This window comes from Salvelinus fontinalis, chromosome 33 (genome assembly GCF_029448725.1).
Source record: "Salvelinus fontinalis isolate EN_2023a chromosome 33, ASM2944872v1, whole genome shotgun sequence".
In the NCBI taxonomy this organism is placed as follows: domain Eukaryota; kingdom Metazoa; phylum Chordata; class Actinopteri; order Salmoniformes; family Salmonidae; genus Salvelinus; species Salvelinus fontinalis.
The window spans coordinates 38504669-38518462 of record NC_074697.1 but is presented as its reverse complement, the minus strand read 5'-3'; the positions used below and the strand labels follow the sequence as shown (position 1 = coordinate 38518462).

Sequence of the window (13794 nt, the reverse complement as noted above, 5' to 3'; positions counted from 1 at the left end):
TGTTGTATAAAATGAATGAGTGAGTATGATACTGTTTGTATAATTGTGTAATATGATTTTGAACTGTTTAAGGAAAATAAAAATCCTTGTTGTATTTGAACTAAATCCAAGGACCGCCCTGAGCCAGTTGGGTCAGAGACCATGGGACCACCCCTCTCTGCTATCTGAATAAAAGCCAACTCTAAGAAATTACCATTTAGACCATGTTTATCCTCCAAGGAGGAGAATGAAGGTTGAGTATAATTGCTGAATCTTTAACCATACCACGTGGTTAAAACTCTTATACTAATAAGAACAAGTTTTGATATTGACTACTAGTCTGCAGCTAGGAATTCGGTATCATTGAACGCGAAGAAAGACAACCGCCGAAACAAGCATTCTATAACGAATGTCACTCTGAACTCTCCACAATAACTACGACAGAAGGAACTCCAACAAAACAAACTTCTCTCCAACGATCAAGACGACACACAATGAGCGTAAATATATATATATATTGATTGCAATTGTTCCCGAATGAGTGAGCGTTCATGTGTAAGGATTAGCATGTCAATTGTTATAATTATGGACTCTGTAGTGAATTCTTAGTCGAACGCCATTTTCCCTTTGTCTAAAAGCCGCCATGCCGGTTCAGCCCACTAGGGCATATTTTCTCCTATCATTTCATGTAACTATTTTAAGTTTGTTTGTTTGTTTATGCATTTCTGTGAATTAATTAGTTAGTAATAAATAAATGATTTAAGACAATTGATGTATGGATGACTCATAGTGAAGACTGGGTTCGTGCAGATAATCAACAATTCACGACGTTTGGAATGAGACTAACGTGAGGTAGAGTAAATAAATCATTAATTAGAAGACTATTGATCAGATATGAAAATATCTGAAAGGTTATATTGGGAAATTATAACTTTGTAATCTAATAGCTTTCCCTGGTACCCTCGAATTCATAGTTAATTAATTACGTTATTACTCAAGTGATCGCGTAATCCCTAATTACAGGAATCTATGATAAAAACGTATAAGTCTTCAATTTAACGATAGCAAAGACACAACACTGTGGGGATGTTTTTCAGCGGCAGGGACTGGGAGACTAGTCAGGATCGAGGGAAAGATGAACGGAGCAAAGTACAGAGAGATCCTTGATGAAAACCTGCTCCAGAGTGCTCAGGACCTCAGACTGGGGCGAAGGTTCACCTTTCAACAGGACAACAACCCTAAGCACACAGCCAAGACAACACAGGAATTGTTTCGGGGACTTTGAATGTCAAGTCTTTGAATGTCCTTGAGTGGCACAGCCAGAGCCCGGAATTGACGCTCCCCATCCAACCTGACAGAGCTTGAGCGGATATTTTTGAGGAGGAAGAAAGAGAGGGAAAATATTAGTATTACTTGGCATTTACTTTAAGCTATCGTATAAGTAAGAGTTTTGACAAGTTAAATTCTCCCAAGGAGTACGTTACCAACATTCAGAAGCAGTGATTGAGCATGTTTCAAAGTGGAACCAGGAGATTTATTTGGGGGAGAATAGCTCTCATTCTCAACAGCTGTTTGGAGATGTTATAATTGCGTTTGTCCGACTGATCGCTTTACGGCTGATGGAACTATCAGAGAGACAGCCAACTAACTCTCGCTATCAGTGCCTGGGCAGGCACACACAAACAACAACATCTTCTCTGGCGTGGAAAATGCGTCTGTGTCCCTGAGGCGCTGTCTGGTGAAACTTTTCTGCGACAGTTTCATGTCTTTCTGGGTGCTGCTGAATTATGCTAATAGATGCTAATGTCCTGGGCGCCTCCTCAACAGGAGGATTGTCAGCAGTACCAGGAGGCATGCAGGAAAAGCATCTATTAGCCGTGCCTCAGAGATCAGACAATTTGTCTGGGATTTGAAGAGTAATTTCACTGTGACGTGATGGAGCTGGCTGTCTATCAAGGGTTGTCGTTCTTTGTGAAAAACGACCCTCAGATACGTGTGTGTACTCTTACTACTTTACTGTGCTCTCGCTGTGTCTATCTGTCTCTGTCTGTCTCTCTATCTGTCTCTGTCTGTGTCTCTCTGTCTATCTGTCTCTGTCTTTGGCTGTCTCTCCATCTGTCTCTGTCTCTGTCTGTCTCTCTCTCTCTGTCTGTCTCTCTCTGTCTATCTGTCTCTGTCTCTGGCTGTCTATCTGTCTCTGTCTCTGGCTGTCTCTCTATCTGTCTCTGTCTCTGTCTGTCTCTCTCTGTCTATCTGTCTCTGGCTGTCTCTCTATCTGTCTCTGTCTGTCTCTCTCTGTCTATCTGTCTCTGTCTCTGGCTGTCTCTCTATCTGTCTCTGTCTGTCTCTCTCTGTCTATCTGTCTCTGTCTCTGGCTGTCTCTCTATCTGTCTCTGTCTGTCTCTCTCTGTCTATCTGTCTCTGTCTCTGTCTGTCTCTCTATCTGTCTCTGTCTGTCTCTCTCTCTCTGTCTATCTGTCTCTGGCTGTCTCTCTATCTGTCTCTGTCTGTCTCTCTCTCTGTGTATATCTGTCTCTGTCTCTGTCTGTCTCTCTATCTGTCTCTGTCTGTCTTTCTCTCTGTCTATCTGTCTCTGTCTGTCTCTCTATCTGTCTCTGTCTGCCTCTCTCTCTCTGTCTATCTGTCTCTGTCTGTCTCTCTATCTGTCTTTGTCTGTCTGTCTCTCTCTCTCTCTCTGTCTGTCTGTCTGTCTGTCTCTCTCTCGCTGTCTGTCTGTCTGTCTGTCTGTCTGTCTGTCTGTCTGTCTGTCTCTCATGTACACACACACACAATGGTTTTTGCACCAAGGCTAATTGCTTTCGAATTTATGTAGCTACTGTAGTTATGGCAACACGGATATGTCGTTATAAAATAGTTTCAAAATCATTTTAAACATCATGTTGAACGACCATATTGGCTTCACAGATTATTAGATAATAATCATGTTCAAGACAGAATGCTCTTTGTTTGAGAAAAATATTGTTCCAGTATTGCCAGAACTTTACAAGCCTATGGTTTGGGCATTGAGTTGTGTTTGCGTGCTTGCAAGCAGGTTTTCATATTTGTCACTAAGGCATACGTCTTCCTAAACATCTTCCATCTTCCTTAGTGTGGTGAACCAGTTTGCCACTGAACCGCCCCCGCCGGCTGCCCCTGCAGCCTCACCCACGTCACAGATGACTCAGCCATAAACATTGACTGGCTGATAAACTGGATAAATGGGCCAGGCCCAATTATCAACCTTTACAGGCCTGCTGATCTCACTGGCCATGCTCCAAGCCCACTGTTACACCTCTGTCCAATGTGGTGGCCCCGTGGTGCTAGTCTCAGACCTGAATAAACTTGGCCAGGTGTTGTAGCACCAGGACTAACTGAGAGTTCTTCCAGGTCGTACTATAATGGTGCCAGAGGAGATGGCTGCCGTTTTACAATCCCCTAACCAATTATGCATTTTTGTGTCTTTTAAATAAAGGTGAAATAAAAATAAATAAATAACAAATGAAGTGCTTTGAATGGATGGTTATGGCTCACATCAACACTATTATCCCAGAAACCCTAGACCCACTACAACACCATCCTCAAGTTTGCCGATGACAACAGTGGAAGGCCTGATCACTGACAACAATGAGACAGCCTATAAAGAGGAATTCAAAGACCTGGCCTTGTGGTGCCAGGACAACAACCTCAACGTGATCAAGATAAAGGAGATGATTGGGGACTACAGTTGCACCATCGAGAGCATCCTGACTGGTTGCATCACTGCCTGGTATGGCAACTGCTCAGCCTCTGACCGCAAGGTGTAACTCTGTGTTGTTGTCTGTTCACACTGCTATGCTTTATCTTGGCCAGGTCGCAGTTGTAAATGAGAACTTGATCTCAACTAGCCTACCTGGTTAAATAAAGGTGGGGGGGGGGGGGGGAGGCACTACAGAAGGTAGTGCGTACGGCCCAGTATATCACTGGGGCCAAGCTTCCTGCCATTCAGGACTTCTATACCAGGTGGTGTCAGAGGAAGGTCCTAAAAATTGTCAAAGACTCCAGCCACCCTAGTCATAGACTGTTTTCTCTACTACCGCACGGCAAGCGATACCGCAGCGCCAAGTCTAGGCTCAAAAGACTTCTTAACAGCTTCTACCCCCAAGCCATAAGACTCCTGAACAAGCTAATCAAATGGCTACCCGAACTATTTGCATTGTCCCCCCTCCCCCCTTAACGCTGCTGCTACTCTCTGTTTGTTATCCATGCATAGTCACTTTAACTCTACCTACATGTACATATTACCTCAATTACCTCGACTAACCGGTGACCCCACACATTGACTCTATACTGGTACCCCCCTGTATATAGCCTCGCTATTGTTATTTTACTGCTGCTCTCTAATTACTTATAACTTTTATTTTTTATTTATCTGTTTTTTTACTTAACACTTATTTTTCTTAAAACTGCATTTTTGTTTAAGGGCTTATAAGTAAGCATTTCACTTTAAGGTCTTCACCGGTTGTAATCGGCGCATGTGACAAATAACATTTGATTTGATTATCAAATTTTACCAATCCTGACTCCATATATTGTACATTTAAACTTCATTACCGCTATACCCTACACACTTTCACTTTCATTTATCTCTATGCCATCTATTATTCAGTTGTTTTACTGAATGAATAAATCACTCAGTAAGAGTGAGCTTGTTCATTTTGTTTTCCGTGGTAGTTCTGCTTGGAGACAGCTCTGTCGCTTCTACTCCTGAGCAATTCCATTATAAATTGTGTTTGCGTATGTGTGTGAGGGCTGGAGAATGGCCAGTATCTCATCCCACTTCTTCCACCACCTCAAATTGATGATGCCAGTTGCTTAATGGAGCACTATATTCTTTCAATAGTATTGATCCTTATTCGCTTCAATTAGCAAGTTGATATTTTTGCTCCAAAATATCTTTAGATCTTTTTTGTTCGTGGCCCATGTGGGAATACACAGTACAGTTGAAGTCGGAAGTTAACATACACTTAGGTTGGAGTCATTAAAACTCGTTTTTCAACCACTCCACATATTTCTCGTGAACAAACTACAGTTTTGGCAAGTCGGTTAGGACATTTTTTCAAACAATTGTTTACAGAAAGATTATTTCACTTATAATTCAGAAGTTTACATACACTAAGTTGACTGTGCCTTTCAGCAGCTTGGAAAATTCCAGAAAACGATGTCATGGCTTTAGAAGCTTCTGATAGGCTAACTGACATAATTTGAGTCAATTGGAGGTGTACCTGTGGATGTATTTCAAGGCCTACCTTCAAACTCAGTGCCTCTTTGCTTGACATTATGGGAAAATCAAAAGAAATCAACCAAGACCGCAGAAAAAAATGGAGACCTCCACAAGTCTGGTTTATCCTTGGAAGCAATTTCCAAACGCCTGAAGGTACCACGTTCATCTGTACAAACAATAGTACCCAAGTATAAACACCATGGGACCACGCAGCCATCATACCGCTCAGGAAGGAGAAGCATTCTGTTTCCTAGAGATGAACGTACTTTGGTGCGAACGTGCAAATCAATCCCAGAACAACAGCAAAGGACCTTGTGAAGATGCTGGAGGAAACAGGTACAAAAGTATCTATATCCATAGTAAAACGAGTCCTATATCGACATAACCTGAAAGGCCACTCAGCAAGGAAGAAGCCACTGCTTCAAAACCGCCATAGTGTCACGATCGTCAAAGGTAGAGAGTGAGGACCAAGGCACAGCGCGTGAAAAGAACATCTTCTTTTATTTAGAAGAGAACCAACACAAAACGAAACCACTTTAACAAACTAACAAAATAACAAACAGACAAACGTGAAGCTAAGAATGAACTAGTGCATACATGCAACATAGAACATCGACATAGACAATTCCCCACAAACAGCTAAAGCCTATGGTTGCCTTAAATATGACTCCCAATCAGAGACAACAATAACCAGCTGTCTCTAATTGAGACCCAATTCAGGCAACCATAGACTTTCCTAGATACCTACACTCAACCATAGACACAGCTAGACTTCTATACTAACATAAACCCAACTACTCTAATAAACCCCCTAAACCTTACAACCACCCTAGACACTACAAAAAACACATACATTCCCCATGTCACACCCTGACCTAACAAAAATAATTAAGAAAACAAAGAAATACTAAGGCCAGGGCGTAACACATAGAAAAGCCAGACTACAGTTTGCAACTGAACATGGGCACAAAAATTGTACTTTTTGGAGAAATGTCCTCTGGCCTGATGAAACAAAAATAGAACTGTTTGGCCATAATGGCCATCGTTATGTTTGGAGGAAAAAGGGGGATGCTTGTAAGCCGAAGAACACCATCCCAACCGTGAAGCATGGGGGTGGCAGCATCATGTTGTGGAGGTGCTTTGCTGCAGGAGGGACTGGTGCACTTCACATAACAGATGGCATCATGAGGAAGGACAATTATGTGGATATATTGAAGCAACATCTCAAGACATCAGTCAGGAAGTTCAAGCTTGGTCGCAAATGGGTCTTCCAAATGGACAATGACCCCAAGCATACTTCCAAAGTTGTGGCACAATGACTTATGGACAACGAAGTCAAGGTATTGGAGTGGCCATCACAAGGCCCTGACCTCAATCCTATAGAAAATTTGTGGGCAGATCTGAAAAAGCGTATGCGAGCATGGAGGCCTACAAACCTGACTCAGTTACATCAGCTCTGTCAGGAGGAATGGGCCAAAATTCACCCAACTTATTGTGGGAAGCGTGTGGAAGGCTACCCAAACCGTTTGACCCAAGTTAAACAATTTAAAGGCAATGCTACCAAATACTCGTTGAGTGTATGTAAACTTCTGACCCACTGGGAATGTGATGAAAGAAATAAAAGCTGAAATAAATCATTCTCCCTACTATTATTCTGACATTTCACATTCTTAAAATAAAGTGGTGATCCTAACTGACCTAAGACAGTACATTTTTACTAGGATTAAATGTCAGGAATTGTGAAAAACTGAGTTTAAATGTATTTCACTAAGGTGTATGTAAACTTCTGACTTCAACTGTAGTTACAGTGCTTGTTACGTATGTTGGTTGTTATTGTTCTGTGCCTCTGTGAGCTATTAGATGTGCTAATTCACACTGTTAACCCTGTCCCTGTATAGACAGTGGTTGCCTATCAAGAGAAGTAGGCGAGCCAATTGCACCAACAGCTTTGCCATTCATACATCCAGAGAAACTGATTCTAGTATGTTGGGTGTTTGCTATATGATGTCAGTTCCGTAGGCGACAGTTTTTGTGACACATTTCTATGCTATGTTGATACTGTGTTGTGCGTGGTGCCTTTAGCGATGTTAGCCTACATACTGTATCTAGAGGGAGTGTGGTGCTAGCCGTCAGAGAGACAGTTTTCCTAGTGTGTCTTGGTTGCGGTGGCTAGGTCTGTGGGCCGTGCTACAGCTGTGTGATCAGGTCAGCAGTCTCTCTGAGGGGTTGTGGAGTGGGCTGTTGGGCCACTGTGCTCTTCCTCTGTAGTGCTGTAAGACTGTCTGATAGAGCCTCATGAGATAACACTTGAGAGAGTTTAGTGCTAATGAGCTGTGAGTCAGTCAAAGGGAGAGCAGGGCTGTTAATGATGCGCACACACACACACACACACACACACACACACACACACACACACACACACACACACACACACACACACACACACACACACACACACACACACACACACACACACACACACACACACACACTTGGAGATTCTACATGAGTATCATCAGCATGCTGTTCACACACACTCTTTCCTTTGCTAATAGGAACGGAGTGACACACACGTTTGAACTGTGTGGCTGCCTGGGGTGGCAGATAAATGGCGATTCTAAGATTCTGTGGTGGGAAGCAAGATTATTGACTCATGTAAGAACCGTCTGTCACACTAAACAAAGGCAAGGGTTGTATTCATTAACGGGACACTGTGACAAAACGTTTTGCAACGGAAACAAAAAGTGTTTATTTTTGGACAAATTCAGGTAGTCTCTCCTTGTTTCAGTCCGTTTTCCATTAGGTGCCTTATGAACAGGGTTGGGTAGGTTACTTTGTAAATGTAATCTGTTACAGTTGCTAGTTACCTGTCCAAAATTGTAATCAGTAACGTAACTTTTGGACAACCCAAACTCAGTAATGTAATCTGATAACACTACTTTTAGATTACTTTATTTTTTATTTTTTAAGAGGCATTAGAGGAAGACAAAAATGTATGTTACCAATTGAACTAAATCTATTGCAGGTTAAATCAATGTTAAAGTTTACATAGCTGGCCATATATGGAAGTTCCATTTTACTTCATTGGTTGATTATGTAGGCTTCTTCTAACCCATCACTTTCTACTAGATATAATAATACGATTTAAATTATATCTTTACATTAAAAAACGAAGTCTATCACAATTCCAGTCATTCCAGTAAATGTTTTACCCCTTGATCTTCAAGAATAGGACTTGTACATATGGACGTATAGATTATGCAAATTGTTTTACCTGAGCATGAAATTAAGGACTTATTAGCCAGCCCAATGATTTGACTGATTAGGCTCATTGATTCGAGTTGAAAAATAAATGCTGTGTTCATGGAATGGCATGCTTTGATCAATATTACAGTTTTTTTCAATTGCTAACATGCATTGGTCAAAACTGAAGTCACATTGTCAAAACTCTTCACACAGTCAGCGAAACAGAAGTGTACGTGGACCAAACTGTGAATCATTTGTCATTGCTTTCACACAAAATGCATTCAATGACCACATTCTCTGAAATCCATGAACTCTTTTCTCATTCATACTCCACCACCTGCAAAACTATATATTTGCAGCACATTTTCAAATGCCAAAACTGTTAAAAACACATTCAAAACAGAATGATGGCAAATGTCGTGCATTTCTGCAGTAACCAGATTGAAACATATAGAAAATCTCAGCAGAATATTTAATCATTCTGAACACAGCTGATTGCAATTTCAGCTGAAAGCCTACGCAAGTGTCCTGTTTTTAGTCTCGTTACCAAACAGACCAAAGAGGACGGCTTCGGAATGATTTAGTTTGGAAATATGGATCGAGGAAGACAGGTTGGGGGGGAAAGAAGAGTGGCAGGGAGAGGGAGAACGCGTGGAGGACAAAGGAGAGGAAGACCAAGAGCGGTGGTCTCTGATGAGATAAGGGCCACAATTATTGACCATGTTGTAAACCATGGTCTCTCTGAGAGAGGCCGGTTTAAGGGTGCAACCAAATCTGCAGCGTTCAACAGTTGCATCAATAGTACGCATTTTCCGGCAAAACAACAGGTGAGATGTGCATCCTTCAATGATAATTGAACTACATATTACAGTACAATACAGTATGTTCACATTTTTACATGTACTGACATTTTGAAATATATTGACTGTTTTATGTTTTTCAGTAGGATCCAAAGGTTGCCTCCCACAGGAGGGAGAGGCAGAATATTATCAGATGCGCAGGAAATTGCCATTGTTGACATGGTAATTAGCAACAATGCAATAAAACTGCGGGGAATTTGGGACCGATTGCTGGCAGACATTATTACTTTTGGGAATGAGAATACGGTCAGCATAACGACAATTGCCAGAGTCCCAGAGGAAGATTAAATAAGGATGAAGCTGTAGGGTACACTGTACCCTTTGAGAGAAACGGTGAACGTGTGAAAGAACTCCGGTATCAATATGTCTGTTCAATAACCAAACGGTACATACACAGCTATGCATAATGTAAAGTACTGTGAATTTACTGTATTTTAGAGAGTAATGGAGATGGAAGCCATGTAAACTGCACGTACATTCATCTTTGAGGATGAAGCTGGATTCAACCTGGCAAAAACATGCCGCAGGGAAAGAAATGTGATTGGACAGAGAGCAACCGTGGATGTCCCAGGCCAGAGAGGAGCTAACATCACAATGTGTGCACCGCTGTTCAGTGAATGAAATGCAGGAGAGAGAGATAACTGAACCCTCAATGTACTGTACAGTAATGGTAATTATACTATACATGTTGTTTTTTTTGTAATTATTACTGCAGCCCTGGAATTTCTGGAATTCGTTTTGTTTCTACTTTTTATTTTTCACAACTAAATTACTATATGTGAAGATATAGAAAAAAGAAAGGCTATTGAAGGAAATGTCTGATTCATTCTTGTTACATATACTTTAGTACAGTCAAAGTGAAAAGGTGTTATTCTTATTCTATAATGAAATGCGGATTTATGTGAAAAAACATTCAACTTCAAAGAGAAAAGTTTTATGTAAAGCTCCTTGTTAGTGTTTTGAGGTCAGTGTGAGTGACAATGTATGTTTTCTGAATGAGAATTGTTGCCAGTGTTATGGTCGAACAAGCTTATTTTGAGACATGAAGTGTTTTTCGTGGTTTGAGTGAGTTTTGGAGGTGAGATGAACTGTTTGGCCAAGATGCATGTTAGTAATGAAGACCGTGTGAAGCGTTTTGAAGAAGTGGCTTCAGTATTGACCGATGCTTGCTAGCAATTGAAGAAAACTGTAAGTGATATCTGTATCGCCGTAGACTACACCACTGCTGTCACCACCGCTGTTTTTTTTCTCTCGCAAACATCTTTCTGAATGTAAAAGTAATCATCTATCTTTTCAAAAGTATCTTAATCTGATTACAATATGTTTGCTGGTAACGTAACAGATTACAGTTAACGTTCTTTTGTTTTTGTAATCTGTTACTCCACCACCCCTGCTAATGAATATGACCAACGTGCCCTGGACTGGAGTCAACATGGCATGCTTAGCTTAACCTTCTCTCACCTTCAAATGCTTTTGTCAGAGCTTTTTTTTCTCTTCAGACCTTCTTTATTCTCTCTACAAATCTGGTGAATTATTAATGGCATACAGCAGCATGAAAGAGACTGTCACGGTCCAGGCAAGTCATGTGTGCGTGAGGAACCTTGAGCCTCCGGTGATTGAGTATTTGTTTGTAACTGTGCATTAATGTATCTTTTGTTGTGGCCTTTACGTACAACAACAAAGCTAGAATGTGACAAGTGGACATATTGGCAACAGGCTTTAGCAAGTAGAGATAGTGAAAAGCAAAGAAGACAAGAAAGAGGGAAAAGAACATGAAAGAAGAGAGATGAGACATGATATGCGGATGACCCAACAATATACACGTCAGCTACTACAGCGACTGAAATGACTGCAACACTTAGCAAAAAGTTGCAGTTAGTTTTAGAGTGGGTGGCAAGGAATAAGTTAGCCCTTAATATTTCTAAAACTCAAAGCATTGTATTTGGGACAAAACACTCACTAAACCCTAAACCGCAACTAAATTTGTAATAAATCATGTGGAAATTGAGCAAGTTGAGATGACTAAACTGCTTGGAGTAACCCTAGATTGTAAACTGTCATGGTCAAAACATGTTGATACATTAGTAGCTAAGATGGGGAGAAGTCTGTCCATAATAAAGCGATGTTCTGCCTTTTTAACAGCACTATCAACAAGGCAGGTTCCACAAGCCCTAGTTTTATCGCACCTTGACTACTGTTCAGTCGTGTGGTCAGGTGCCACAATAAAGGACTTAGGAAAATTGCAATTGGCTCAGAACAGGGCAGCACGGCTGGCCCTTGGATATACACAGAGAGCTAATATTAATAATATGCATGTCAATCTCTCCTGGCTCAAAGTGGAGGAGAGATTATACTTTAATTTTTGAGGGGTATTTACATGGGAGGCACACATTACTACATAGAGCCATGACTACATGGAACTCTATTCCACATCAAGTAACTGATGCAAGCAGTAAAATTTGATTTAAGAAACAGATTAAAAAACACCTTATGGAACAGCGGGGACTGTGAAGCAACACAAACATAGGCACAGACACATTCATACACACACACACACGATAACATATGCACTATACACACACATACACATGGATTTAGTACTGTAGATATGTGGTAGTGGTGGAGGAGGGGCCTGAGGGCACACAGTGTGTTGTGAAATCTGTGAATGTATTGTAATGTTTTAAAAATGGTATAAAATGCCTTAATTTTACTGGACCCCAGGAAGAGTAGCTGCTACCTTGGCAGGAGCTGATGGGGATCCATAATAAATACAAATACAAATAGAAGAAAGTGAGATTTGAGAGTTTAGGCTGGTAGTTCAGCACCTTGTGAACTATCCAAAGTTTAGACTGAGCCCCCTTACATGATATAAATATACAACTGCCGTATAACATTGCACTTCCTGCTACTGTTGGTTTTGCAGCCTAAGCAGGAAAAGTTGTAATACAGATCCAGGTGTTAATAATGGACAAAGGGAGAATCCTCTGAGCCAATGGTGATGGCCGTTACAGAATAGTGAGGATACAGGCTGTGTCTCGAATGACACCCTATTCCCCATGTAAGTGTACTACTTTTTATTTACCAGAAGTAGTGGTTGTAAAGGGTGTAGTTAGTGGACAGTAAAGAGCTCTGGTCAAAAGGAGTGCACTATGGAGGAAAAGTTGTCATTTGAGATGCATCCATAATATACAGTGGTTTATGTACAATGAATATTGAGTCTGAAATTGTCGTTTTATTTCCCATGTCCTCTACAGTCATTTTCCCTCTCCTCTTTGTGTTATCAGTTTTTCACAGACCCCTGTGCCAGCAGCCCCTGTTTCCATGGCAACTGTAGCCGCAGTGGTGAGGGCGAGGCTTACACCTGCGAGTGCAGCGAGGGGTACAAGGGGGAGAAGTGTGAGCAAGCCATCTTGGACCTGCTGCCTGTCTCCAATTGGGACCCTGCCACACCCCCTGCCCCCGAACAGGCCACACCCGCCATGCCCACAACCGCCCCTCAGCCCTCCCAGCCAAACATGGTGTCCACTACAACGCAGGCCCCTCCCACGCTGCAGCCGTGGCAGCCTAAGGCTGGACAGAGACTCTTGGTGGTGCAGTGGGAGAAAATACAGGTCAGAGATGAATGCTACCTGTACTATATTTGTCACAACAGACCAGCTGACCAGCTAGCTAGGTTCAGAGTTCACAGAACTTCTTTATTGTTTTATAAAATAATGACATTTAGCCTCTTGCTGCCTCATGCGTGTATTTTTGTTTGTATGTGTGTGTGTGTGTGTGTGTGTGTGTGTGTGTGTTTCTGTGATTGTGTATGTGTGTCTCTGTGTGTCCATGCATGTGTATGTATGTGTGTGTGAGTTCCTGTTCCAGGTGACAGAGGGACTGCATTGTGTGAGTCCTGAGCTGTGTGAGCTGACCTCTGGAACTCTGACTCTCTCTCTAGAGGTGCCTGAGGAGACTGCCATCAAGTAAGAGTACTGGTACCTTCCTGTGTGTGTGTGCGTGTGTCTCTGTGTGTGAATATATGTTTGTGTGTGTGTGTGTTTACATAGTGCTCTCCCTCTCTCCCCTGTGTGCTCCAAATCTCCCTTTCCCTCTTTTCCTCTCACCCCTGTTTATCCTAACCTCTTCCTCTCTCTCCTGTTTATCCTAACCTCTTCCTCTCTTTCCTGTTTATCCTAACCTCTTCCTCTCTCTCCTGTTTATCCTAACCTCTTCCTCTCTTTCCTGTTTATCCTAACCTCTTCCTCTCTCTCCTGTTTATCCTAACCTCTTCCTCTCTCTCCTGTTTATCCTAACCTCTTCCTCTCTCTCCTGTTTATCCTAACCTCTTCCTCTCTCTCCTGTTTATCCTAACCTCTTCCTCTCTCTCCTGTTTATCCTAACCTCTTCCTCTCTCTCCTGTTTATCCTAACCTCTTCCTCTCTCTCCTGTTTATCCTAACCTCTTCCT

General features: G+C 41.8%; 1 protein-coding gene across 1 annotated transcript in view; it reads left to right on the top strand.

The window, feature by feature from the left end:
- The window catches only part of LOC129832191 (delta and Notch-like epidermal growth factor-related receptor), a 75693-nt gene that overhangs the window by 26055 nt on the left and 35844 nt on the right, over positions 1–13794 (top strand). Inside the window, exons 2-3 of the mRNA XM_055896051.1 lie at positions 12630–12956; positions 13213–13310. Coding sequence (XP_055752026.1) covers positions 12630–12956; positions 13213–13310 — 425 coding nt within the window. The remainder of the gene's footprint in view (positions 1–12629; positions 12957–13212; positions 13311–13794) is intronic.